Here is a 25712-nt window from a genome sequence, read left to right on the forward strand (position 1 = left end):
CAGGCCTCTGATTTGCGAGATAAGACAAACATGATAACCCAAATGGATAGATGTACTGTCTGAAACTTTTTTTTAGCATTTATTCTTACTGTTTGATAGTGTTTTCATGTCTTTTGCTGGATGAAAGCTGAAACCATGTAACATACTCAACAAAATCCCATGCAAAGACAATAGACAAAATGGTCATTTGACCTTTTTCATAGTTCATTGTGTTTTCTAGATGCCGGTGGGAATCTGGCCTGTAGCTGTAACAAGGTTCAGGCACTGATCAGGTTAGTTTTCCTGTCCTGTTCATTGGGAAACTTGGACTACATTATATTTCATTAGGGAATTAAAACACAATAGAGTGAACAGCTGTATCTTGTGAAGATGTTGTGGCAATTGTGTGCCCACACTCTTGATCAGACTACTGCACTTGAATCTTCCCTGCATTAAAACAGAATTACTGTCCACGTAATTCCCCTTGAGTCTACATTTGGGAAACAAAAACAAAAGACAGACTTCTGCTACGTCTTCATCTGTTTTCGCCAGTGATTAACAGATCCAGAAAAAAACAACAAATCTACATCACCTCATCAGGTGTTTATTAAACCACAAGCACTGGCAGCATTTCAAACCGTTGGTTGCATGATAAGCGCCTCCATGCGCTCCAATGCTAAAAGCAAAATCACTTTGATTATTTATTTGCTAAATCTGCCGCGATCCTCAGCTTTCCCAAGACACACTCTCACTCTTACACTTTGGCATGAATACATATTGGATGTCAGACACAAGTCATTTCCAAATGACGGAAGCTGCTTGCATATATCGCGTTTCCTTGACATGATAAAGACATGAGTTCTGAGGCGAACATCTTTCAGTTGGTCATGATGCAGTCTCAGGCTCTTGTTCAACACTTCAGGTTGGATTCAGTAGCGAGTCCTCTTCAGTAGGTGCCGTTATCATCCTCAGTCCCGCCCTGTGCTGGCAACTTAGAGTTTGGAGAACTGAATGAGGTTCCTGTTGATTTCGGCCACGTTCCTGCAACCTGAATGAGGCAAATATACAAACGCCATTGTTGTTTGAGTTGAGACAGAATATTGCTGTTTTTCTTGTTTTGGCATAAAATATGTTAGCAGGGCTACACTGATCACTTTTCAGTTTTAGTGACTTGACCTGACATCTCTAACTCACCTGACAAAGCCATGGACAGACGGAACTCATCATTTAGGATTTGCAGTACTTCCCTCACTCCCTCCTCACCCTGAGAGATCACCCAGAGGAACAAGAATTACTACAAAAGACAAAATACAATCTGTAATTCTATAATCTACCTATAGAATCAACATCAATACACATCAACTTTAGTTTGGAAGATGTTACTGTTCTGTCCTCCTAGAAAACCTTCATTTTCCATTCATTTACTTTTTTTTTTTTACTACCCCAGACAAATAAAGACGTTTTAATTTACGTAAACTGTGACTCTACATCCCACACACTAGGGCTGTTGTTCATTTTGATTCTGTCTGCAAAAGACACAGTGCATCAGAATCTTGACTTTATTGACATTTGGTAACAAATGGTAACTACACTGTCAAGGACAGTTTAGACTGTGTCAACCTTAGGCTGAGGCCGACGCCTTGGCTCCAACACTATCGGCGACTTTTAAGGATAAACTTTAGCAGTCAAGGACAGTGGTTAGTATGTGGGGCTTGTACATGTGGGTTGGAATGTAAACAGGAGAGGAAATATGTCAAGGTAGCCAGATGTTTGTCAGCGATAACATTTCAACGAAAAGAAACAGTTTAATGTGGCTATAATTAATCTCAAAAGACACATGCACACAGGGTATCACACACAATAAAATCAGTGCTGCTGGCGTACCTTTCAGTAAATCACTTCCTGTCCTGATGCCTCCGTCCAGATAAACCTCGATCCTGCCCTGCACCGTGTCCACAATCTCTGACAGTGCGTCAATCTGTTTGCAACGGAGACCAAGGTATAACGAGGCCATTGTACTTTACAGAAACAGTGCTTAGTTTCGGTTACGTGGAGACCAGCTTTTCACTACACCCCAAGTTAAACCCTGTAGGTTACCACAGGCTAAGCAACGTTACCCTCTTGTATTTTGAAAGAGGCTCACGAAACACTGATGTTAACAAATAACAAGCAGGCCTCTGATTTGCTAGATAAGACAAACATGATAACCCAAATGGATAGATGTACTGTCTGAAACTTTTTTTTAGCATTTATTCTTACTTTTTGATAGTGTTTTCATGTCTTTTGCTGGATGAAAGCTGAAACCGTGTAACATACTCAACAAAATCCCATGCAAAGACAATAGACAAAATGGTCATTTGACCTTTTTCATAGTTCATTGTGTTTTCTAGATGCTGGTGGGAATCTGGCCTGTAGCTGTAACAAGGTTCAGGCACTGATCAGGTTAGTTTTCCTGTCCTGTTCATTGGGAAACTTGGACTACATTATATTTCATTAGGGAATTAAAACACAATAGAGTGAACAGCTGTATCTTGTGAAGATGTTGTGGCAATTGTGTGCCCACACTCTTGATCAGACTACTGCACTTGAATCTTCCCTGCATTAAAACAGAATTACTGTCCACGTAATTCCCCTTGAGTCTACATTTGGGAAACAAAAACAAAAGACAGACTTCTGCTACGTCTTCATCTGTTTTCGCCAGTGATTAACAGATCCAGAAAAAAACAACAAATCTACATCACCTCATCAGGTGTTTATTAAACCACAAGCACTGGCAGCATTTCAAACCGTTGGTTGCATGATAAGCGCCTCCATGCGCTCCAGTCCTAAAAGCAAAATCACTTTGATTATTTATTTGCTAAATCTGCCGCGATCCTCAGCTTTCCCAAGACACACTCTCACTCTTACACTTTGGCATGAATACATATTGGATGTCAGACACAAGTCATTTCCAAATGACGGAAGCTGCTTGCATATATCGCGTTTCCTTGACATGATAAAGACATGAGTTCTGAGGCGAACATCTTTCAGTTGGTCATGATGCAGTCTCAGGCTCTTGTTCAACACTTCAGGTTGGATTCAGTAGCGAGTCCTCTTCAGTAGGTGCCGTTATCATCCTCAGTCCCGCCCTGTGCTGGCAACTTAGAGTTTGGAGAACTGAATGAGGTTCCTGTTGATTTCGGCCACGTTCCTGCAACCTGAATGAGGCAAATATACAAACGCCATTGTTGTTTGAGTTGAGACAGAATATTGCTGTTTTTCTTGTTTTGGCATAAAATATGTTAGCAGGGCTACACTGATCACTTTTCAGTTTTAGTGACTTGACCTGACATCTCTAACTCACCTGACAAAGCCATGGACAGACGGAACTCATCATTTAGGATTTGCAGTACTTCCCTCACTCCCTCCTCACCCTGAGAGATCACCCAGAGGAACAAGAATTACTACAAAAGACAAAATACAATCTGTAATTCTATAATCTACCTATAAAAATCAACATCAATACACATCAACTTTAGTTTGGAAGATGTTACTGTTCTGTCCTCCTAGAAAACCTTCATTTTCCATTCATTTACTTTTTTTTTTTTACTACCCCAGACAAATAAAGACGTTTTAATTTACGTAAACTGTGACTCTACATCCCACACACTAGGGCTGTTGTTCATTTTGATTCTGTCTGCAAAAGACACAGTGCATCAGAATCTTGACTTTATTGACATTTGGTAACAAATGGTAACTACACTGTCAAGAACAGTTTAGACTGTGTCAACCTTAGGCCGAGGCCAAGGCCTTGGCTCCAACACTATCGGCGACTTTTAAGGATAAACTTTAGCAGTCAAGGACAGTGGTTAGTATGTGGGGCTTGTACATGTGGGTTGGAATGTAAACAGGAGAGGAAATATGTCAAGGTAGCCAGATGGTTGTCAGCGATAACATTTCAACGAAAAGAAACAGTTTAATGTGGCTATAATTAATCTCAAAAGACACATGCACACAGGGTATCACACACAATAACATCAGTGCTGCTGTCGTACCTTTCAGTAAATCACTTCCTGTCCTGATGCCTCTGTCCAGATAAACCTCGATCCTGCCCTGCACCGTGTCCACAATCTCTGACAGTGCGTCAATCTGTTTGCAACGGAGACCAAGGTATAACGAGGCCATTGTACTTTACAGAAACAGTGCTTAGTTTCGGTTACGTGGAGACCGGCTTTTCACTACACCCCAAGTTAAACCCTGTAGGTTACCACAGGCTAAGCAACGTTACCCTCTTGTATTTTGAAAGAGGCTCACGAAACACTGATGTTAACAAATAACAAGCAGGCCTCTGATTTGCTAGATAAGACAAACATGATAACCCAAATGGATAGATGTACTGTCTGAAACTTTTTTTTAGCATTTATTCTTACTTTTTGATAGTGTTTTCATGTCTTTTGCTGGATGAAAGCTGAAACCATGTAACATACTCAACAAAATCCCATGCAAAGACAATAGACAAAACGGTCATTTGACCTTTTTCATAGTTCATTGTGTTTTCTAGATGCCGGTGGGAATCTGGCCTGTAGCTGTAACAAGGTTCAGGCACTGATCAGGTTAGTTTTCCTGTCCTGTTCATTGGGAAACTTGGACTACATTATATTTCATTAGGGAATTAAAACACAATAGAGTGAACAGCTGTATCTTGTGAAGATGTTGTGGCAATTGTGTGCCCACACTCTTGATCAGACTACTGCACTTGAATCTTCCCTGCATTAAAACAGAATTACCGTCCACGTAATTCTCCTTGAGTCTACATTTGGGAAACAAAAACAAAAGACAGACTTCTGCTACGTCTTCATCTGTTTTCGCCAGTGATTAACAGATCCAGAAAAAAACAACAAATCTACATCACCTCATCAGGTGTTTATTAAACCACAAGCACTGGCAGCATTTCAAACCGTTGGTTGCATGATAAGCGCCTCCATGCGCTCCAATGCTAAAAGCAAAATCACTTTGATTATTTATTTGCTAAATCTGCCGCGATCCTCAGCTTTCCCAAGACACACTCTCACTCTTACACTTTGGCATGAATACATATTGGATGTCAGACACAAGTCATTTCCAAATGACGGAAGCTGCTTGCATATATCGTGTTTCCTTGACATGATAAAGACATGAGTTCTGAGGCGAACATCTTTCAGTTGGTCATGATGCAGTCTCAGGCTCTTGTTCAACACTTCAGGTTGGATTCAGTAGCGAGTCCTCTTCAGTAGGTGCCGTTATCATCCTCAGTCCCGCCCTGTGCTGGCAACTTAGAGTTTGGAGAACTGAATGAGGTTCCTGTTGATTTCGGCCACGTTCCTGCAACCTGAATGAGGCAAATATACAAACGCCATTGTTGTTTGAGTTGAGACAGAATATTGCTGTTTTTCTTGTTTTGGCATAAAATATGTTAGCAGGGCTACACGGATCACTTTTCAGTTTTAGTGACTTGACCTGACATCTCTAACTCACCTGACAAAGCCATGGACAGACGGAACTCATCATTTAGGATTTGCAGTACTTCCCTCACTCCCTCCTCACCCTGAAAGATCACCCAGAGGAACAAGAATTACTACAAAAGACAAAATACAATCTGTAATTCTATAATCTACCTATAAAAATCAACATCAATACACATCAACTTTAGTTTGGAAGATGTTACTGTTCTGTCCTCCTAGAAAACCTTCATTTTCCATTCATTTACTTTTTTTTTTTTACTACCCCAGACAAATAAAGACGTTTTAATTTACGTAAACTGTGACTCTACATCCCACACACTAGGGCTGTTGTTCATTTTGATTCTGTCTGCAAAAGACACAGTGCATCAGAATCTTGACTTTATTGACATTTGGTAACAAATGGTAACTACACTGTCAAGGACAGTTTAGACTGTGTCAACCTTAGGCTGAGGCCGACGCCTTGGCTCCAACACTATCGGCGACTTTTAAGGATAAACTTTAGCAGTCAAGGACAGTGGTTAGTATGTGGGGCTTGTACATGTGGGTTGGAATGTAAACAGGAGAGGAAATATGTCAAGGTAGCCAGATGGTTGTCAGCGATAACATTTCAACGAAAAGAAACAGTTTAATGTGGCTATAATTAATCTCAAAAGACACATGCACACAGAGTATCACACACAATAACATCAGTGCTGCTGTCGTACCTTGTATGCGAGGCCCCACACTGCTGGACGGCCAATGAAAACACACTTGGCTCCCAAGGCCAGCGCTTTCAGTACATCACTTCCTGTCCTGATGCCTCCGTCCAGATAAACCTCGATCCTGCCCTGCACCGTGTCCACAATCTCTGACAGTGCGTCAATCTGTTAGCAACGGAGACCAAGGTATAGCGAGGCCATTGTACTTTACAGAAACAGTGCTTAGTTTCGGTTACGTGGAGACCGGCTTTTCACTACACCCCAAGTTAAACCCTGTAGGTTACCACAGGCTAAGCAACGTTACCCTCTTGTTTTGAAAGAGGCTCACGAAACACTGATGTTAACGAATAACCTCCCGGGTTTTTCAAGGTTTGGCTTCTCTGAGGAAAACTGTGGCTACGCTAAAACCAGAACATACCTCTCTCTGGATACCTCTCTCATGTCCGTGTGCTAATATATCATGCTGGGACAAGGAGACGGCTAGCTTAGCGTAGCATAAAGACTGGAAACAAGCTCCTTTGTTATTCTGCTTTGACATGGAGTTGTGTGCCAGGCTTTTTCAAACACAGCTTGGTAACTTCCTGGAGCCTCAGCTGGCAGGTGACCTCGATGTGGCAACAAGACTTGAAAACGTAAAAACCACAACGTGTTGTTTTTACACTTTGGTTTTTGTCGAGTTTAAAAAAGACAAGAAACAATGTGTCAACTTCAGAGCTGCTGGCAGGCACAGACACGAGAGTGCTATCAATCTTCTCATCTAACTCTCAACAAGAGCCTTTTTTACAGCCATTTTACAGCAGTTAATTTTGTTTCTCCTCGTACGACTATCACTTGCACTAATCCTACAAAAGTTACTATTACAAATAAGGTAACGCTACTGCTCCTACTGTGCGGTAATGTTACTACTTCCTGTACTACTTGTAATAAGCCTACTGCTACAACCAGTGCGAAAGCCACACGACTACTGCTACAACTGCTTTGGCTGCTCATGTCCGTATTGATTACTACTATTGCTTCCTATTCTATTACTACAACTACTACTCGCACAACTTCTGTCACTAAGCTGCGCCATTGCTATCTGACACGGATATAGACTTGGATCCCCTCTATAGGCCTGATGTCAAACACAGGATGTTCTTAAATACAAGGTGAGAGGGGATGTGGTCAGTGAGTACCGAAGCTGGGCCTCCGTCCAGCTGTCTCCCACCGTGGTTGGACACAATGATGCCCTGGACACCATGTTCCACGGCCAGCTCTGCGTCCTCCTTGGTCAGGATTCCCTTGATGATAATAGGCAGGCGGGTGATGGACTGCAGCCAGTAGACGTCTTTCCAGCTGATGGAGGGGTCCAAGGTGTTGGCCGGGATCCCATACTCCTCAGGGCCTGCAGTCTCCTGCTAATAGTGCATAAAGTACAGAGACAATTACACCACTATTTCTTGCTCCGTTACTGACAGTGCTAAAACTGTTGTTATGTGGCAGATCTGACACTGCTGGTACATGGAGTTTGGATATTACGTACAATGTGTATGACTGGGGGCCATATTTCACAGATCACACAAGTAATTTCCGACGAACAAATACTTCACGATATCAGTACTACAAAACAACATTTCGTCAGTGAAGTAGTGAATCAAGAAGTCTTGCATAATGTATCTTGTCTGTTCTTGTTTTACCTGTCGTGTTTACCTGGTTCAGCCTTATCTTTGACTTTTCTCATCGTTTTTTTATCTGCTACGTTCTTACATTTCTTTAAGAGTATGATGAAAACTTCAATTACCGATACCTGGAACACTCCATCAAAGTTCTTAACCTTGAGGTGAGGTGGCAGCTTGAACTGGTTGCGGATGTCGTTGCGGCGCTTTCCGGTGTAGGGGACGTCGACGGTGAGGACCAGGGCCTTGTAGCCGAGCGCCTCCACGCGGTGCACAATCTGCTCTGACAGCTTCCGGTCCCGGTACACATAAAGCTGGAACCAGCGGTAACCGTTTGGTGCCGCTGCCACAATCTCCTCCACTGAGCAGGTGGAGTAGGTGCTGGTGATGTAGCAGGTGTTGAGTGCCTCTGTGGCTGTGCGGCGGAAGTTGGGAAATTATTACTGTGGTCACAGCAGACTGAATTTAAATGTAGATTCAGCTACAAGTAAAAGTGCATCATTTCTGGGTACCCATGTGCCTCAGACCAGCTCCATCAAAGTGCACTGTATTGTATTGTGCATGTATTATTAGTTCATGATTAAACTGGCTTTAAAAAAAATTAAAAGGGTCATTAACTGATTTATTATTTGTAGTAATAAAAGAGAATAAAAGGCCAACACAGTATCTTCCTTACAGCACAACATTATTTCAATCGTATACTCCCATCTAGTGTTGGCTAGGTATATTGACATTATTATTGGAGAGCAAACTTGTGTCTCCAAAACACAAGCTTGTCAGGAACTTTGAAAAACCTCTTTTTGTATTATGAAACAATCTCATGACCTCCTCTGAACAGCCCCAGTTGAGAAAGGGTTCTGTCAGGTTTTATAAGACTTAATGAGTTTTATAAGCCAGAAGCTCCTATTGTTTTTCTCAACCAGGGCAGGAGCACGACCCTTCAAAAGAAGTTTAAACATTATAACGAGCAACTCTGTAATATAGCATTTGAACTAGAATAGCGCACACAAACACAGTCCTCACCCCGAGCTGTGGCCATCTCTCCTTCATGCCAGGCCAGGCAGTGAAAGGCAGTAGGTGCGATACCAACTGGGAAGCTGATTTCTGTTCCCTGCACTGTGGTCCGCGTGTCACTCGCTGACACGTCCCGCAGGATACGAGGCCTCAGACGGATCCTGAGTGACGGGCACAGATGAACATGATAACAATGACATCAAATGTAAAAAAGGGATCTGGGTGTGGGCTGCGGAAGGTGAGGGCGCTCACTCAGATAAATCTGGCCAATCACAACTAATAAACTGCAATGTGGCGGTTTGCTAGGACAGCATGTTATGACCAGCTGAAGAAGTATAGAGGGTAGGAGTGGGCGATAATAATTACGGCAGCAACTTACTGTTATTTCTTATTACTGATTAATCTCCAGATTATTTTGTTGATTAATTGATTAGTCTTTTGGTCCGTAAAACATCACAAATGAGTTAAAAAAAAATGCTCATGTGCTCATGAAAGTTTCCTTAGGACCAAGGTCATGTCATCAAATGCTTTGTTTTGTTTGACGAACAGTCCATAAACCAAAGATTTTCAGTTTACTGTACTCTAGTTACAAAAAAGCAACAAATTTTCACATTTAAGCAGCTGAAGCCACTGAATTTTTGGCATTTTTTTGTCTGAAAAATGACTAAAATTATTCATTAAAATAGCTGCCGAATAATTTCCTGTCGACAATCTAATCGATTAAATGAATAATCGTTGCATTTCTAATGTGCATGAAATCCACTACCATGATATACTGTATGTATTCTTTATGTCACAGTATCGATATTATACTGTATAAGTTTACGTAATCAAATGAGAAGCGTTTTATGGGTAAAAAGAAAAGACAGGAACGTCTGCTCTTGCCCAAACCAGCAAATTTAATACCTGACATAGCAAGTTACTTTCTCACATTGATCCAAAAAACATTTAAATATCCGCAGCATACAAAAACATGTTACCAATTCTCTAAAATTTTAAGTGTCACTTCCTGCTTGGTTTTCCTCATGTGGAGAGGAAAAATCTCGACCCAACCATGGAACTAAACCAACCTGTTGACAAAGCACTGCAAAATCTTAGTACCTATTATTGCCAAATAAAGCCATTCTTTCAAGAGAAATCCTTCTTGAGATGATAACATGCTGTTTTTGCTAGACAAGTCATATTTCTTTGAATGAGGAGAGAAAGGACACTCTGCCACTCTGCTTTCCCCGAGCAGACTTAACATCGTCTTTCCAGGACACAACCCAACCTTTATTCCCACTGGGGAAAAGTCATGACCTGCCGCCGAATGCGCTGGCAAACAAATCACTAGTAACAGGCTTGTTGTGGCAAGAAGACGTACAGATCGTTGCAGTGAGGAAAAGCAGGCTATAGGTCTTTATGAAGACATTAACGAAGCTGAGAGGAATGCACGAGGGGACGCACAGAGGAAATGTTCTAACAAAAAAAACATAACCCTGTTTCTTCGTTGGTCACTTAGTCACTACAAGGGGGCTGTGGCAACAGTGCAGCATGAGCACTGGGCAAAGTGTAACTGGCTGTTAGTGATTATAAGGCATTGCAACCACACACACTATACTGGATATACAGAAATCAGTTACAGCAGTCCAGAGTCCATAACAAATGTAAATTTTGGCCTTTTACAGGCAGCGTCCCCGTATGACCGGCAGTTTAGATTTAAAACAGTTGAATCATAAATTATGTAAGCCCCAAGTGGTGAGTTTTTATTTTACTCAGCATGGCAGAACGTGGACATGAGTTTAGGTGGGTTTGTGACACTGCTCCCGGTCTTCAATGACTGCACGGAGATACTCACAGTGTCAATAAAGGCACTGTTTACTCTCCGTGCTGTCTAGAGATGGACCGGCCTGTTTGGTTCGTTAAATAGAGATAGAAAACGAGTATTTGTTAAGTATCAGAGCGCTGCTGACGCACTGAATTTGTCAATGTGTGATGAGCCTGAATGTCTGGGTTGAACTTTATTTTCCCCCACTTTCGTACCTTTTGTAAGCCAGCAGATTGTCGTCCCGGGTGCAGCACTCGTCTGCTCCAGCTGCGTAATAATCCCAGGTAGCCTTTGAGAGATGCTCCTTGGCATACTCCTCAAAATCAGTCAGGCACACCATCGCCATCTCCGCGCAGCGGACCCCCTCTCTGTGGGGGGACAGCGATCATACATTTTCAATTTGATGCATATTGTTATTGGCATGCACAGCAGAGAAGCAATGAGATAATCGCCTGTCAATGCAGATTCTGACCTCTCATGAGATAATCAATATACGTAACGTAGTTCAAGATAAAGCATTTCACCATATGCACAGACCATATGATTAGGATAATATCTCTTTATCTCTCCTTTATTTTCTGTCTTTACCACAACCAGTCAGCTCTCATCCGGTGCCGTCTGGGTCCAGGATTCGTTGCTTTGCATTTGAGACAAATAGCTGCAGGCACCGACAGCAAAAAAAAAACAGTGTGGGAAACCACTGTACATGCACAAGGTTACAGCTTCAAGACTTATCACAAAGGTTGAATAAACAAAATCCCTCACTCTCACATGACACAGCCTCCACTGAAGCTGCAAATTCACGGCTCAAACTTGTGTCATGTAGTTCAGAGGCGTGACTGACCTAAAGTAACTGTTTTACTTTTTCATTTTTTTTTCATTTTTTTAAAAAATGGGTTTAAGTCCTTGTGTCTGTGTCAGTCCTTGCGCCCGCAGCGCTGCTTTTGTGCCAGTCAGAATTAAACTTTCATGGAGCCACTATGAAAGCCACTGACAGTGCATGTGACCTGAGGGCGACCCCTGCTCTTATTGTGTTTACACAAGCTGGAAATGTGCTGATGGCGACTGCAAACTATGGTGGGGACAAGAGGCGTCTGACACAGTGCTCCGCGGTCCAGATGATACATATCGCAGCGCAAGTGGGCGTACACATTCGCACACGACGCGTACAGGGGATACTGCTGTGGTCATGTAACTTCCTTTAGTTGTTTTCATGTTGGTAACGGTTTCAAACGTTAGATTTTTTTTTTTAAAGCCCGTAAAAAAAAACAACAACAGTGAGTTCATGCTGGATGATGTCCTCATCGAGGAATAAATGGAAAAAGTTTCTCATCAACCACAGATTGCCTTGTACGGATGGTGAATATCTAGTCAGGTGTGCCCAGACCTGGAGGAAGAATTCAGATCCTTATCGCAGTAAACGGTGCAACAGCGCACTGTAGAAATATGCAGATTTGATGCGTTTCATGTGAAAATGCAGTTAAGTACAAAATAAGTATAAATGAGCGTAACTATCCGCAACTTACGCTTTGAGGACACAGAGGACAGGCCCCGTGTTTTTCTGAAGAAATCTGGGGAACTGGGCTGCCACTCCTTCGTGCACCTGTCATCACCTAGTTGGCTAAACTTCTTACAGCTGCGCTACAGGTACCAATGCTGGCCCACAATGAGCGACTGAGTAGGCCTTTTTCTTTTTCTGGTATTTTTGCCCGCTCGGTACGAAGAGACTAACTGGGAGCTTTCGCGGCTCGCCGGATTCGGTCGTTTAACCACAGTCAGAAAGTAGACCCAGTACCTGTGAGCCTGTGGATATTACTCCTGATTCCCGCTGCCTGCGGACTTCGGAGAGACTTGCTGCTGCCGTGTAGCTAGTAATTGTTTTGCAATTTTGATTTAAATACTTTTATTTGTCTCCGGATTATTTTTTATTTCTGCTCCTCTCATGACACAACACGTGTTGTTAGAGTTTTGGTTACTTGCTGTAAAAATACACACATACAATTAACACAATTGTCAGGCTAAGTTGGTAAATTATCATCTTTACGTGGCCGACATACTGGAAAACTCGAGATACTCGAAATACTTCACACATTTAGAGGTCCACACTCTGTATATACCGAAGGTAAAAAACACTTAAACATCCCACTAACTTTTAAATTTTTGTCTCACATGTCAGGCCTCGAATGCTGTGCAAAGGTTTGTGTAGTTACTCAAATTTATACAGAAATAATCTCACAATTTCATTTTAAAGGCAGCCTGTGGCCCAAATCCACACAATATATCAGCACTGTACAGTATGTGCTGCTAACTTTCACAGTACTCTCTTCTCACAGTTAGAGGAAGAAGTTAGCGAACTTTACTTTTTTTGTACCAACAGGAAATGGCGGAAGACGTGCCTTAGCCCAACGGACATCAACGCACCTGCAACTTCGAACGGCTACTGCCAAAGCGTAGTGGGGGAAATGACAAAGACTAAGTAAACTGTTTGTCCTAAGATCAAACACCTTATGTATTTGTTTTCTGAGATGTTCCTGGAGTACTTTTGGGTTTTGGTGTAAACAGTCTATTTAAGCATCCCAGCGTATGGTTCTGCTGGGCATTTTCACTCTTTTTGAAATGTTATACAATAAATAGTTTATAGAAAAATAAGACAGACTAATTGCTGATGAAAGTGAGTGTACCTCTATTCCCGCCTCTGCCTAAATGCCTGACTTAAAAAACTGAACTGAACTGTGAACTGGAGAGAGGATTTGCCTTATTCTCGTCAGCGGCTCACGACGATAAGAGCCAGTACAGGTTTTGCTACTTTTGTTTCCGTTTCATGAATTAAAGTCGTCTTAAAGGGGAATAAATAAGTAAAACCTGAGTCAGTAGTTTGTTGAATATTTAGATATCAAGTGATAATGACACAGGACACATTTTGCCATGAGCCTAGTGTTTACTAAGGGCCAATAAAATCTTTTTTTTTCTTTTTTTTTAGTATTATCCTTTAATTTCAGGGTTTATAGTCTTTCAGTGTAATTTACAGAACAATTAAACACGCTAGTAATAAATGTAAGTCTGCGTTTACTGCAACCAATAAAGATTTCAGACATGTAGTTATTCTCTCCATCACTCAAGCAAAACTGTCACGCCCCATTTGTACAACTCAACAATCGACTCGCAGATAATTTGTTTTACAAATAAATAATCAACAAGTTAGATGATAAAGAAAAATATAAATGAATTTATCACAGGAATAAAAATTATAGCTAAATGAATGAACACTTATATAATTAAACAAATTCAGAAACAGGCATCAATTGTAGAAAATTAAACAATGGTACGGAAAAATTGGCAATGTATCCTTTTTTGAAATCAATGATTGGACATTTTGTTGAGTGATTTTTCTGGATAATGAAATGAATGGTTGGCCTGTTTTCCCTTTTTCGGTATTCCCCCTCTGAGCATACAGACAGCGAATAAACAGACAGACGGCAGACGACGGGGTTCTTCTGCGTTTACCTGTGTACAGTTTACTCACCGATTGCACACGTTCATTCTCTCTCAGCCGAGCTTCCTCTCTCCCAACAGACGCACAACCTGTGAAGAGAGCACAGGGGTAGTCGTTGCTGCTGCTGACAGTACTGAGACTACTACTACTACTACTACTACTACTACTACACCACCGTGGCTGCCGTCACTACAGTTGCCACTACCACCCCGGCATCTGACGATTCTTTACTACGAAATGCCACGGCCACTGCTTCCACTGCCACCAGTGGTACCACTACCCCCAGTGCTGATGGTGCTTCGCGCCGCTGCTTCAAACATTACACCGTGACCACCCACAACTACTGAAATCACGGTAGTATACAACCACATATGGGATGCCACTCATGCTACAGTTGCAGTGCTGCTACTACCACACTTACTGCAACTACTATTACAGACATTTATAATACTACCAGTGGCTACTGCTACTGCGGGGCTACTTTCAGTTCACGAATATAAGGACCGACACTGCTGCAACCAGTACTACCACCACTGCTACTAGTATTACTGCTACCATTATGTTATACGCCAACTTTATTCTCTTTATATCAAGAACCACAATTAATATAAGTGTTGGATCTTTGTGACACATTTTTGTGTCATTCATTGTCCGTTATCATGTCAGTTAAACTACATATAAAAAAGCAAAACACAGCACTGCTATGTTAAATACAATTACTGCTGCAACTACTACTCATAGTATTAAAGTTGCAACCACCACTGATAGTAATACAAGTAACAACCGGCAGTCGTTTAAAAAAAACCATTATTTGTGGTTGCAAAGCTGAAACAAAGACAGACAAAGTTAAAGCCTGTTGAACTAGTCTAATGCCTGTATTTAGGTCAAGGTGTATTTTCTTATTTTTTATTTTTCTCGATTTTCTTAATAAACACATTACCCTGCCGTTCCTGCGCTTTCACGGTCACCGGGGGAAATCTTTCCGGCCGGAATCCTGCTCTGTAAGCTCTCAACTATGAACACTTGAGGGCAGTGCAATGCTGGATGAATGAAAGTCCACTGTTAAAAAGCTCCATGCAGCAACTGTAAAGCCAAGGTTAAAGGCGGGCGGACTTTCCTTCAATGCGCGCGCGCGTGTGTGTGTGTGTGTGTGTGTGTGTGTCCCTATAGGAAGGGGCTATGAATGACCCTCCGATGTCACACCTGTTACTGTTGTAAACACGACGCCACACCGCACGCTCGACAGCGGCGCACAAACCTGCTTCCCGAGTTTTGGGGGCTTTGTGGGGGTTGTACTACAATGTACCTGCGGCCGTGTTAAAAATCGTACTTTTACCGTGTTTTACTTCAGAAATATAAGGAAAATAACACTCACGTTAGCTCTAGAAAGTGGTTGTAAGTAGTAAAACGTAACCTAACATATCTAAAGGAGTCTGTTCTCTTTAAGATGTGTACTCTACATAGAGCATACAGTTTTGTGGAAAAGCTTCTTGTTGTCCTTAAATTCATGAAATATAAACTTTAGCACATTTTTCCTATATTTTGTTTCCCCCACCAGACAGTGCTGCTCTGGTATATCGTTTTTCCTGCCGGGATACGATTGAATCCCCCCCCCCAGCGTTGCTGGATGTGTGCGACGAGTGTGAGCCCCCGTCCGGTGCAGGCTGCGGGAGGTGTCGGCCATTTCGACCCACTGAATGGCTGCTGGGAGCACATTGTCCAGGTGAGTTTCTAGAATACCTGGTCTTTGGTATTTCGGACAGCCGCTGTTATAGATCAGTTGTGTCTGTCGCACAGGCCTGCTCCTGTTTCACTGGCCAGAAATGCTGCTCGCATAAACGCGTCCTGCCACCTTGCTGCTGTCATTCATCTATCTGGCACAAAGGCTCTACATGTTTACATTCGGGTGAAAGGTCAACAACTAAAAAGAAGAATCCGATACAGTAGACACGGTGTAAATAACTACAGTGACCGAAGCGGGTAAAATCGGTGTCTTACCTGAATCTGAGCTGCTTGGCCAGTTTACAGTACGTGTCGGTTCCCTTCTCATGTGACAGGGTCGTGTCAGAGGGCGAGCCCCCCCCTCATCTCGCTCCCCCCTCACAGTGGGACGCTCCTCCCACAGTGGCTGGACACCAGCTAAGCCTCTCGTCAGCACTCTGGGCCCCGGCCTCTCTTTGTGCCACAAAAACACCGGTAAAAAGCCGGTTCAGGTCAATCGTCTGTAGGAGCAACAAACACGTCCTGTTTTCCTTTTGCCCTTTCTTCCTTCTCTCCTTCTTCACTTGCACCCTTCCCCCCTTGGATCTTGTTCCATCCTCCCTTACTTCATCTGTACTTTGTCCCTCATATGCTCACTTCATCCTTCCCTCCTTCCTTACTTTCTCTCCTTTCCTCTTTCCTCCCTAAACTCTTTTGGCCTCCCTTCCCGCCACTCTCTCCTTCCCTCCTTTCCTCCTACCTCTGTCCTCCCTTTTTTTTTTCCTTTCCTTCCTGCAGTCCTTTGGTCTTTTTCTCCCTGTGTTTTGAATATTTATGACAGTCTTCATGTGTGACTTTGTCTGAGTGAGTCACTCTGTACCTGTCCAAAGCAAATAAAGTTCCTCTTCCTGGCTCTTCCTAGTTACTAGTTAATCCGCATTACACAAGTTAAAGAAAACACTCAAGTAAACAGCAGCTTTTACTGTGGCTACTCATTACCTGTTTTTCCTTTGAGCTTTTGGTGAGAATGCCTGCGCTTACATTTCAGTGGTAAATATGCTAGTTTGCATTATTTGTAGCTAAGTGTCTCTCACGGATCGTAATATTAAGGAGTCTGAAAGTAATAGACTTTATCCAACTCTGATCTAATACTTAAGAATCAAAACCAACAGAAACTCTGCGATGTGCCAGGGCTTTTCCTGGAAATGTCAAACTTGTCAAACGGAGTGTGGACAGGTGTTTTGAGGGTCTTTACATATATGACACAGATGTCCCAACCTTTGATACCGTGAGCTTGTTATGTTAGGGTCCCCACCCGTAAGTGATGGATCGGTGGTAATGTCACAGTGTCTCAGCTCACGGCTGACGAAACAAAATGCCTCGAGAAGTTGTTCAAGCATTTGAAAACAGCAGTGGGGCGCAGTGATGTTAAATTAGATTCTCTTGCTCTTATTTCATTACAGCTTTTGAATTGAATTTACTCTTTGTAAATGTAATATCTTTGGTAACAAAACCTGGCTTCTTAAGACATGTCTGTCTTTCTGTGTGTGTCTCTGAATTTATGTGTTTTATTTTGGCTCTAACACAAAAGGCTGTGAGGGTGGAGCCAAGGGCTGAATCTGACAAGTTGGACCTCCATGGGAAGGTGTGGGTGCTATCTGCACCGAGAGGAGGTGCAAATTGCGTTAATCCACAGCTGGCCTCGATGCCTAACGCCACGGAGCCAGATCTGGCTCTGGGGCCGCCGTTTCTGGAGGTTCTGGATGTTCAGCTGAGTGGAAAACCTTTTCCACATGCTGGTGGAGGCTCAGCCCCGAGGCTGCGGCCTAGCACACCGCAGCACATGTGTGTTGAATTGTCAAGGTGTTATCATGCCCTGGCTGGGCTTTGAGCTCCTCCACCTCTGTCTCTCCCAGGTTTATTATCAGACCAAATACAGCCAAGTCCTCAGACATGGGTCGCAAATCCACGCGGCACTCATTCATTTGACTCCGCAGCAAGGCCCAACTTGACGGCTGTCCATCAGGGTTTCGACTTTCTGCACACAGGCCAGAGTGGGAGCTGTTTCCCGCTCGAGTTAGGACAGAGGAGCAATAAAAAAGCAAAGTGCTTGAACAAGTCAAGCGGCAAACAACAGCAGGGTCAAGGGTAAGTTCTCTTTGTTCTTAGACTTGAATAGAGAGTCTATGATGTGGGCCGTATAAATAAAACTGACCTCACTTGACTTGATAAAAATCTGTTTTATTAAATGAGTGACATCTAATAAAAACACAACATTTAACAAAACAGGCCAAGTGAAAAACACCATTCACAGTGTTTAAATGGCTGAGATAAAGATTATGGTTGGTAAAAAAACAGTTAAAGGTTACGATATTGATTCTGAAATTATTTTCTGGCGGCTGCAAGGCTACGCCAGCTGAGTTAGTCACGTAAATCAGATTAAAACACGTCTTAAACATTTGCTGAAAGTGTCAGCCTTGTAAACTCAAACAAACAGGTAACTCAACAATTTGCATTAGTTTTCAATTTCATGTTTTTGTGACTTTTCTTGAAATAATTGTCAATATCTTGTAACATGATAGAATAAATTAGACCGCTTGTGAAATGTTCTTAAAACAAGTTTGTTAGCGTTGGAATCAATGTGAGATATAATCAGACCTCTGGCTGCATTGGTTTTGATTTATTCTAAAGTCAGAAAAAATCTTAGAATTGAAATGCAAAGAGTTTTTGAAATGTTCTTATTTCGATTTTCGTAAAATTAACAGAAGAATTCTTTTTCAACTCAACACAAGATGGATGGACATTGGACTCTCCCGTGCCTCCTCGGACAATTATGATGTTGTCTTCCGTTTTTTATACAGAAAAAGATAAAAAATCCTTCAGTATTTCAATAATTTCTTTTGTACAGGAGCTGGCTTCTATTTTCAAGTGTGTGCAGTTGCATTATCTCTGTGCGTCGGTGTAAGGCGTTGTTCAGAGTGCCATAACAAAAGCAAAGGGGTGATCTAGCTGCTATATGATGGATGTCCAGAGCACTTGATGCCTGGGAGAGATCTGAGGCGAACTCACGGCCCGCAGTCACGCCATATAAGACGCTCATGATTCAAGCCATGCACGCCGGCAGCGGACGATTTGCTCACATCTACCAAGGGGCGGTGGTGTTGTGTGTAAGTATTATTTGTGCTCAGATTCTCCCCCTAAATGCGGGAGGGGCATGTGGTAATTTGAGGGAAGGATTCATTCCTCCCCGAAACGTGCTTGAAGCTACGACAACCCGACTGCGACGCCTGTGAACTCCTCTGTGGGTGCGTTACGCCATCGACTTCCACTGCACACGAACACCGCTTCCTCTCCGCCTTTTTCTCTCTGCAGTTTGTTCAAGTTTCGCTTTTTTTGTGGTAAATGTCAGAGCGCTCTCTTTATTCGTATGTGCAGAGATTGTGCGATGAAATTACGCCAAGGGAACCTGATGTCTTCAAATTCAAATGCGTGCTTCATGCAGAGCCCAGAGTGCAAGTCAGTGTGTTCCAGGAAGGGGTTAGTTGGACATGACATGAGACAGGAAGTAAAATGACTTGTTGAAAAGTAAGAGTGAGGGAGTGAGGGAGTGAGGGAGTGTGATGAGAGGAGACATTTCACTTATTTCAATCAACTTTCAGCTACAACAGGTTTTCCAACTTGTTCCTTTTTAAGCATGACTCAACCCAGACTTAGTAGGCTGGTCTTCAACCGTGTATTTATATTTGAGCACGTGACTGGCCATGATGTTATATGTAAGTATATTAACTGTAAACTAATGCCAATCGTATTTTCTTAAAGGTGCAAACACACAACTTTTTTCTTACAATTCTTCGCTAAAGGGGGTGCAGGCTTATTTTTCAGGCGTGACGGTGTAATGAGAAGCTATGCACTGTTGTGCTGTCAGTGGAGATCAGGAGTGGGCACTGCCACAGTTCACCGTTGGTATGAATTTTCCTCAGACTTTCGGCCGCAGGAAACCAAGCGGCTAAAAGAATGTCGGGCAATCGAAGCGACCGCAACCAAAAAAAATAAATCTACCGTTAATTTAGCTAGTAGGTGACGGTTCTCACATCGCTGAGTTGCATTTGAAGTGAATTTACGATTTTCAGTTCAAATTCAGTTCATTTCCATGTGTTTAGGGGCCCAGCTATGGAATACCATATCGGACATGCTGCGATATTTTGCTATACTCGCTCCATATGGATAAATTTCGATGTGAATTTAGCCAAAAAGGCGGCTGTTCATCTAATATTTTCTTTCAAAGTAGAATGAACTAATTGAAGCCATCTTTCTGGATTCACCACGGGCAAACACTGGGAGAGGTGCCCATCTGTGGTCATGCTGCATATTTCACGTCCTGAATGGTGGCTCATTGATGGTTCGTGCTCCCTCCTGTCTGGCCAAGGCGCTGTGCTCATAATAGTTGTGGTCCCAACTGGCTACTTGATTACTGCAGTGCATTTTTTAGATGACAGTTTCACTTTCTTGCTCTCGTTCTGAATAACTGAATGAATTTCGTTAGTTGATGGCTCCTGTTAACATGTTGAATTTCAGATCCTGGCTGTGATAGCCTTCAGCTGTGGGTGGTACCGCTGAGCTTGCATGTGGTATGGCAACAGTCAGACTTTTCTAAAGAAAGCTGTTTTACAAGTTAAATGTCCTTTACTGACACACCTTTGTTGCTGTTGTTTAACATATCAAGAAAGCATTTCCCAACCGTAAAACGTCTGCCAAAGCACCACCACTTGGAGCAATACCCTCACGTGATCCGGTGTTTGGAGTCCTCTAGTTGTCTGGACCGGTCGATTTTTATGCTGCGTCACGCCAGTTTGCAACCGTTAGTGTCGGACCATAACTGAACTGAAAGTAGGGTTTATTAAATGTGGGGCTGCAACTAACAATTGTTTTCATTATCGATTAATCTGTTGATTATTTTTTTCTATTAATCGATCCTTCATTCTGGCTTTGGGAAACTCTGAGTGACATTTTCGACCATATTCAGACATTTTATACGCTAGGGTGAAACCTAACGTGTCTTATTTTGTCCCGACCAACAGTCCGCAACCCAAGGAAATTCAGTTCAGAACTAAAGAAACCAGAAAATATTCACACTTAAGAAAATGGAACCAGAGAATTTAAGCAATTTTTCTTTTCTTCTTTAAAAATGAGCTAAAAACGATTGATTCATCAAAATAGTTGGTGATCAATCGACTGATCGCTTACTAGTTGCTGCTCTAATTACAGGAGATATGTTACCGTTTTGGTGCCAAAATTGTTAATGTATAGTTTTTTTTTGGACCAAATGCACCAAAAAGTTGACCGATTTATTTATTTTTTTTGGGGTGTGTGCCGCATATCGCCAGAAGGTTACGTCGGCAGCTTTAGTTTAAATAGGAGCAGAGTTTTGACAGGCTTGACATCCAGTTTGGAAATCTGTGGCCACGAACGGCGGAAAGTCAAGACAGCTGGCATTTCTCTGTGTTGTTGCAGCTGACCCCTGTGTTGTTACAGCGTACTGTCATCTCTTATTAACAATGAATGATATCTAGTTAGTCTTTTACTGCGAATCTAATTGTTGCATCAGAACATGCAGAGGTTTCCTGAGGGAAAGTGTGCGTGTGTGTGTGTGTGCGTGTGTGTGTGTGTATCTGTGAGTCTTCATAACTGTCCACCACAGCCACAGCTGGTTGTGTTGAGCAGCTCTGCTTCTTCAGTGCCTTTTCTTGACTGACAGCAATTATGGAAGAAAAAGAGAAAAAATTCTTGTTCACCCCCTAAAAAAACACATTTTCTCCACCTTTTTTTTTTTTTTTTTTTTTTTTTAGTTTGCTCAGTGTCTCTCTCCCAAACTGAAACACACTAAGAAGAGAAGGAGCTAAGAAACTGCAATTTGAGGTCATTTAAGGGCACAAATCTAACATGTCAAAAGTTATTGAAAAGAAAAGTTGAATGGCTTCACCGTGACCTTATCTCTGGATTTTCCCAACAACAATATGCCATTGAGGAGATTTTTTAGAAGTAAAATATCAACACTCAAAAATATACACAGATTTAATGAAGGAGCCAATTTTCTAATGGCTTATCAGATGTTAGGAAATCTCCAGTTCAGTTGTAGTTCAGTGCCGCTACTGGTCCTGCCTGCAAGCGTTTGGACTTTACGTCAGGTTATAAAACAAGAAAAATGGATATACCTGACTTTAAACTAAACAGAACTTCGTATGAGCAATCCAGAAACTGCGTTTATACTGCTACCTACCTTGCTAATGACGTGCAAAGCAGAGGATCTCCTATTTTCCATTAGCGTGTGGAGTGAAAGATAACATTAAATCACTCGGGGTGTTTGCAGTGTGGGCACAGATGAGGAGAGTGCCTGGCAGTGGTTAGAGTCTGTCATCTTCAGAGACTGTTCGCATGTGTGCTGTTGTGATTCTGTTTCTCTTTGTCTTTCAGCAAAACACTCTGCAGAATAATCACTTATTTTCTCCAAGAGGAAATAACGTTCCATCATAAAAATGAAACCCTTTGAAGTTTGGGGGGCAAAAGCTCGACTTGTGTCTCATAACCCGCTTGAAACTTTGTGTCCTCATGCCTGGCCGTGTGAGCCCTTTTACTGGGGTGAATACTTGAACTTGCCTTGGGGACACAAAGGCTTTATGAATATAAAAAAACACATAAAAAACACATAAAACTCATGGAGTGCAGCTCTTCTACTTAATAATATGTAATAAATACCCTGGAATGATTCTTTCTGATCATTGAAAATCCAGCACGCTTTGATTTAATGCCTCTATGAAATAATAACAGGATAACAATGCTCTCCAGCCTGCCCTCTTCACCGGAAAAATCACTCTTCTTTTCTCTCTTCCACATTTGCTCTTCATTCCAGCTCATCATCCGAAGACTTTTCATGCGTCCTCGGGGCTCATTTGGAAAGCTTCATGTCCAATCAATTGCCGCTGAAATGTGAATCCACCGCGACATTTTCTCTAATCAGCTCTCTCCTAGCCTCCCCGTCCCCTTCTTACAAATTATGCAAATCACAGAGCAGTAACCTGGCCACTTAGAATCAAACCAAGCTCCTTACTCATTCCCCCTGCCGTTTTTTTTTTTGTTCTGTTTTTTGTTTCCCTCTTGAGGGGAGGAAGAGGACACAGGGCACGGCAGTGTAAATGGCCGAGGGAGGCAGCACGAGTCCGCGCTGCCAGTGTTTTAATTGGCTGTCTACGTCTGCAAGGTGTGTGGGGTCCCTGACCTTCAATACTTCTCTTGGCTGAAAAAACCGGATGGCGTTGATCAGGGGCGGGCAGGCAGGTATGCTCACGTGTGGGTAGACGCGTACATGCATATACCCATGGCAACGTGCATACAAACACAAACAGTACCTACACACTTGCACTTGGCTTGGTTAAGTGGATTGCTCTGGCTGAACTCTTTGTTTTTCCGTTTAAAATTTGCAGCTGCCAGAGATTTAGCTTTTGATACAAAAGTCTAAGATTTTTACTGTCTACCCCTTGAGAACAAAGTCATCTGGGATTTAACGAGTGAAACCTCCATTTCATTTTTCTTTCGTAATCTAAAGCAAAGGTCAGGGAACTGTCTGTCATTTAAAGTCTGCTTTGTTTCACAAACATTACAGCGCTGGGTTTGGTTTCGTGGTTTAATTCCAAGGCCCAAGGATACTAGATAGAAAATTGGACCTGTGATGCCGTGAAAAACAGCATTAGATCACAAATACATTTTGGTGGAGCACATTTAGCAGTATGGAGTCGGTCTCAACCTAAATGGGTTTCCAATACCACACTGAATATCCAGTATTTTGCTGATTTTGTACTTGTAATTAAAATAATAAAAACAGACGTTTAAGTCAGTGTTTTGCCCTGGTTTGGTTCTTGAAAGGGGGGAAACACATTTTTTATACACCCTAGTGGGATAATAAAAGTCTTTGAAAACACTGAATCAAATCAATTAAATGGTTAATTGGGCATTCAGTGAAGAATCTCCATACTTGTCAAAATCTGATACCTTTGTAAAATTAAATGCCAATATCAGCCGAGGGATATCGTTTCAACTCAAGTATGTGGTTTGAATTTTAGTAATTATATGTAGTTTAATTTGAACTGTGTATATATTATTAGTAATACACTTTCCTTCCCAACCACCATAACTCTGGAGTATTACTTCCAGCAGATTGCAGTTCACATCTATTAAAAAACCCACACTCAACGCTCTAAGTAATTATCTGTTGATGTAAAAGCAAAAGCCAAATAAATATTACAGCTGTGAATACGCTCAGCATTATCCGGTCCTTGTGGAATCGCACACAACATTAGGCTACTTTGGAAACACATTATGCAAAGTTGATTCAGGGGGAAAGAAGAAAACATTTTGGCTGAATTTCATTTGGCCCGTCCATTACCGAAGTGATGGAGGAGTAACATGCCTCATTTGGGAGAATCATTCGAGGGTTTGAGGAAACGAGTCAAAAATGTTGAGCAGGAAGAATAGGACAGAGGGAGCGTGTACTATGTTAAAATGAGCAATAATAGTTAAGGTTTTTAAAATCATATCCTCAGGTCTGCGTGTGTTTCTGGAGGTCAGTGGCAGAAAGCATTACTATGCACGCCGGTCCTTGCCTTAGACGGACGGCTGTGCAACGCTAATCTGTCACGGGATGGACACAACTGATGAGAATCAGACACCTGATTTGTGACAGCTGCACATAAAAAAAAAAAAAGACCAACACCATTTCTCAGAGCCCAATCAATCCAAAGACAACTAGAAAAGTATATTTAGCTCAAAGGGCTGAGCGGGAAGTAAATATTTTTACTGGATTTTTCCATTTAATGATATGCAGCAGATGTGGAACGAGGCAGAGGCGAGAGGCATGGGAATCGCTTTACTGACTGACTGTGTCACCACCAATATGAAAGCTGTGAGAGACAATTGCAGACTTTCAAGTCAGCATTAAAGAGGTTAAAGGTCAAATATGTTTTACTGGGGCTCTTGTATGTACGAACCCAAGATGTTTCATCCCGAAAAAAATGGGTTTTATAACAAAAAGACTATAGTTGTTTTTGTCAAATCTGGGCCTTTGATTGTATGGTTTGGCAGAGGGAACCGAGGATTTGTTATGCGTTATGGACAGTATGTTAAACTCTCATTTTCCTACCCTGATGAAAACTGTACAAACTGTGGGCTTTTCTCAGGACCAGTTGGCTTGGGAATGTGCATGTGCACGCATGTGTTTCTGTCTGTATGCATGCATGTGAATCAGTCAAAATAAGGTCTCTGAACCTCACCGCTGGCCATCACTAAAAGTTGTCAATCATCTCCTCTTTTAATTCCAAAAAGATGAGCTACGCCCACCTCGCCACAGGCATTGGCACTGCCTCTGAAGCCTGTTGGTCTCCCCCTTGCCCGAAATGTGGAACTAGGGTGACAAGCACAAAAGGCATATTTACAAAATGAAAAGTGGCGCCACATTAGTTTTACACATTTTCTGTTTGATTCAACAAAGCATTAAAACCACAAAAATAAGCTGTATCAGATAGCAAATGGAAAGCATGAGTGTTGGTATATTTTGAGTTTGAATGTGTGTGTGTGTGTGTGTGTGTGTGTGTGTGTGTGTGTGCGTGTGTGTGTGTGTGTGTGTGTGGTACTCCTCGAAGAATGAAGTGAGATGTTGTGTTGTTCCTTTGCTGGCTCTGGGGTGTTTCATTTTAACACGGTGTCTACACTGCAAAAAAAAAAAAAAAAAATCACTATCCATTCTAAGAAGTCATTTAATCCAGGACAGAGAGCTGGAATTTCACTTCACTGAAGAAAAAAAAATCTTTTTCTAATGCAAAGCAGCTTTCTACAAAT

General features: G+C 42.1%; 1 protein-coding gene and 1 long non-coding RNA gene across 10 annotated transcripts; both read right to left on the reverse strand.

The window, feature by feature from the left end:
• Positions 1-14: 14 nt before the first annotated feature.
• On the reverse strand, positions 15-2029 carry LOC120801738. 2 transcript variants are annotated; one of them, XR_005709127.1, is made up of 3 exons: positions 1864-2029; positions 1174-1243; positions 15-1027 (listed from the first exon to the last, which is right to left on the reverse strand). It is a non-coding gene; the product is annotated as an uncharacterized LOC120801738 (long non-coding RNA). The 2 variants fall into 2 exon arrangements; XR_005709126.1 differs by having other exon boundaries at positions 1174-1273.
• A 19-nt stretch (positions 2030-2048) lies between these two features.
• Positions 2049-16200, reverse strand: hao2 (hydroxyacid oxidase 2 (long chain)). 8 transcript variants are annotated; one of them, XM_040148957.1, is made up of 10 exons: positions 16125-16200; positions 14157-14215; positions 10849-11001; positions 8836-8987; positions 7971-8227; positions 7333-7551; positions 6164-6322; positions 5473-5542; positions 3323-5326; positions 2049-3176 (listed from the first exon to the last, which is right to left on the reverse strand). In XM_040148957.1, exons 2-9 carry the CDS (start codon positions 14171-14173, stop codon positions 5271-5273), a joined length of 1083 nt encoding a protein of 360 aa, XP_040004891.1. In that variant the 5' UTR covers positions 14174-14215; positions 16125-16200; the 3' UTR covers positions 2049-3176; positions 3323-5270. The 8 variants fall into 8 exon arrangements, with proteins under 8 accessions (XP_040004891.1, XP_040004890.1, XP_040004889.1 ...); XM_040148956.1 differs by having other exon boundaries at positions 7333-7554; positions 7944-8227; XM_040148955.1 differs by having other exon boundaries at positions 7938-8227.
• Positions 16201-25712: the final 9512 nt, after the last annotated feature.

Source organism: Xiphias gladius, chromosome 16, assembly GCF_016859285.1.
Source record: "Xiphias gladius isolate SHS-SW01 ecotype Sanya breed wild chromosome 16, ASM1685928v1, whole genome shotgun sequence".
Taxonomy (NCBI): Eukaryota; Metazoa; Chordata; class Actinopteri; order Istiophoriformes; family Xiphiidae; genus Xiphias; species Xiphias gladius.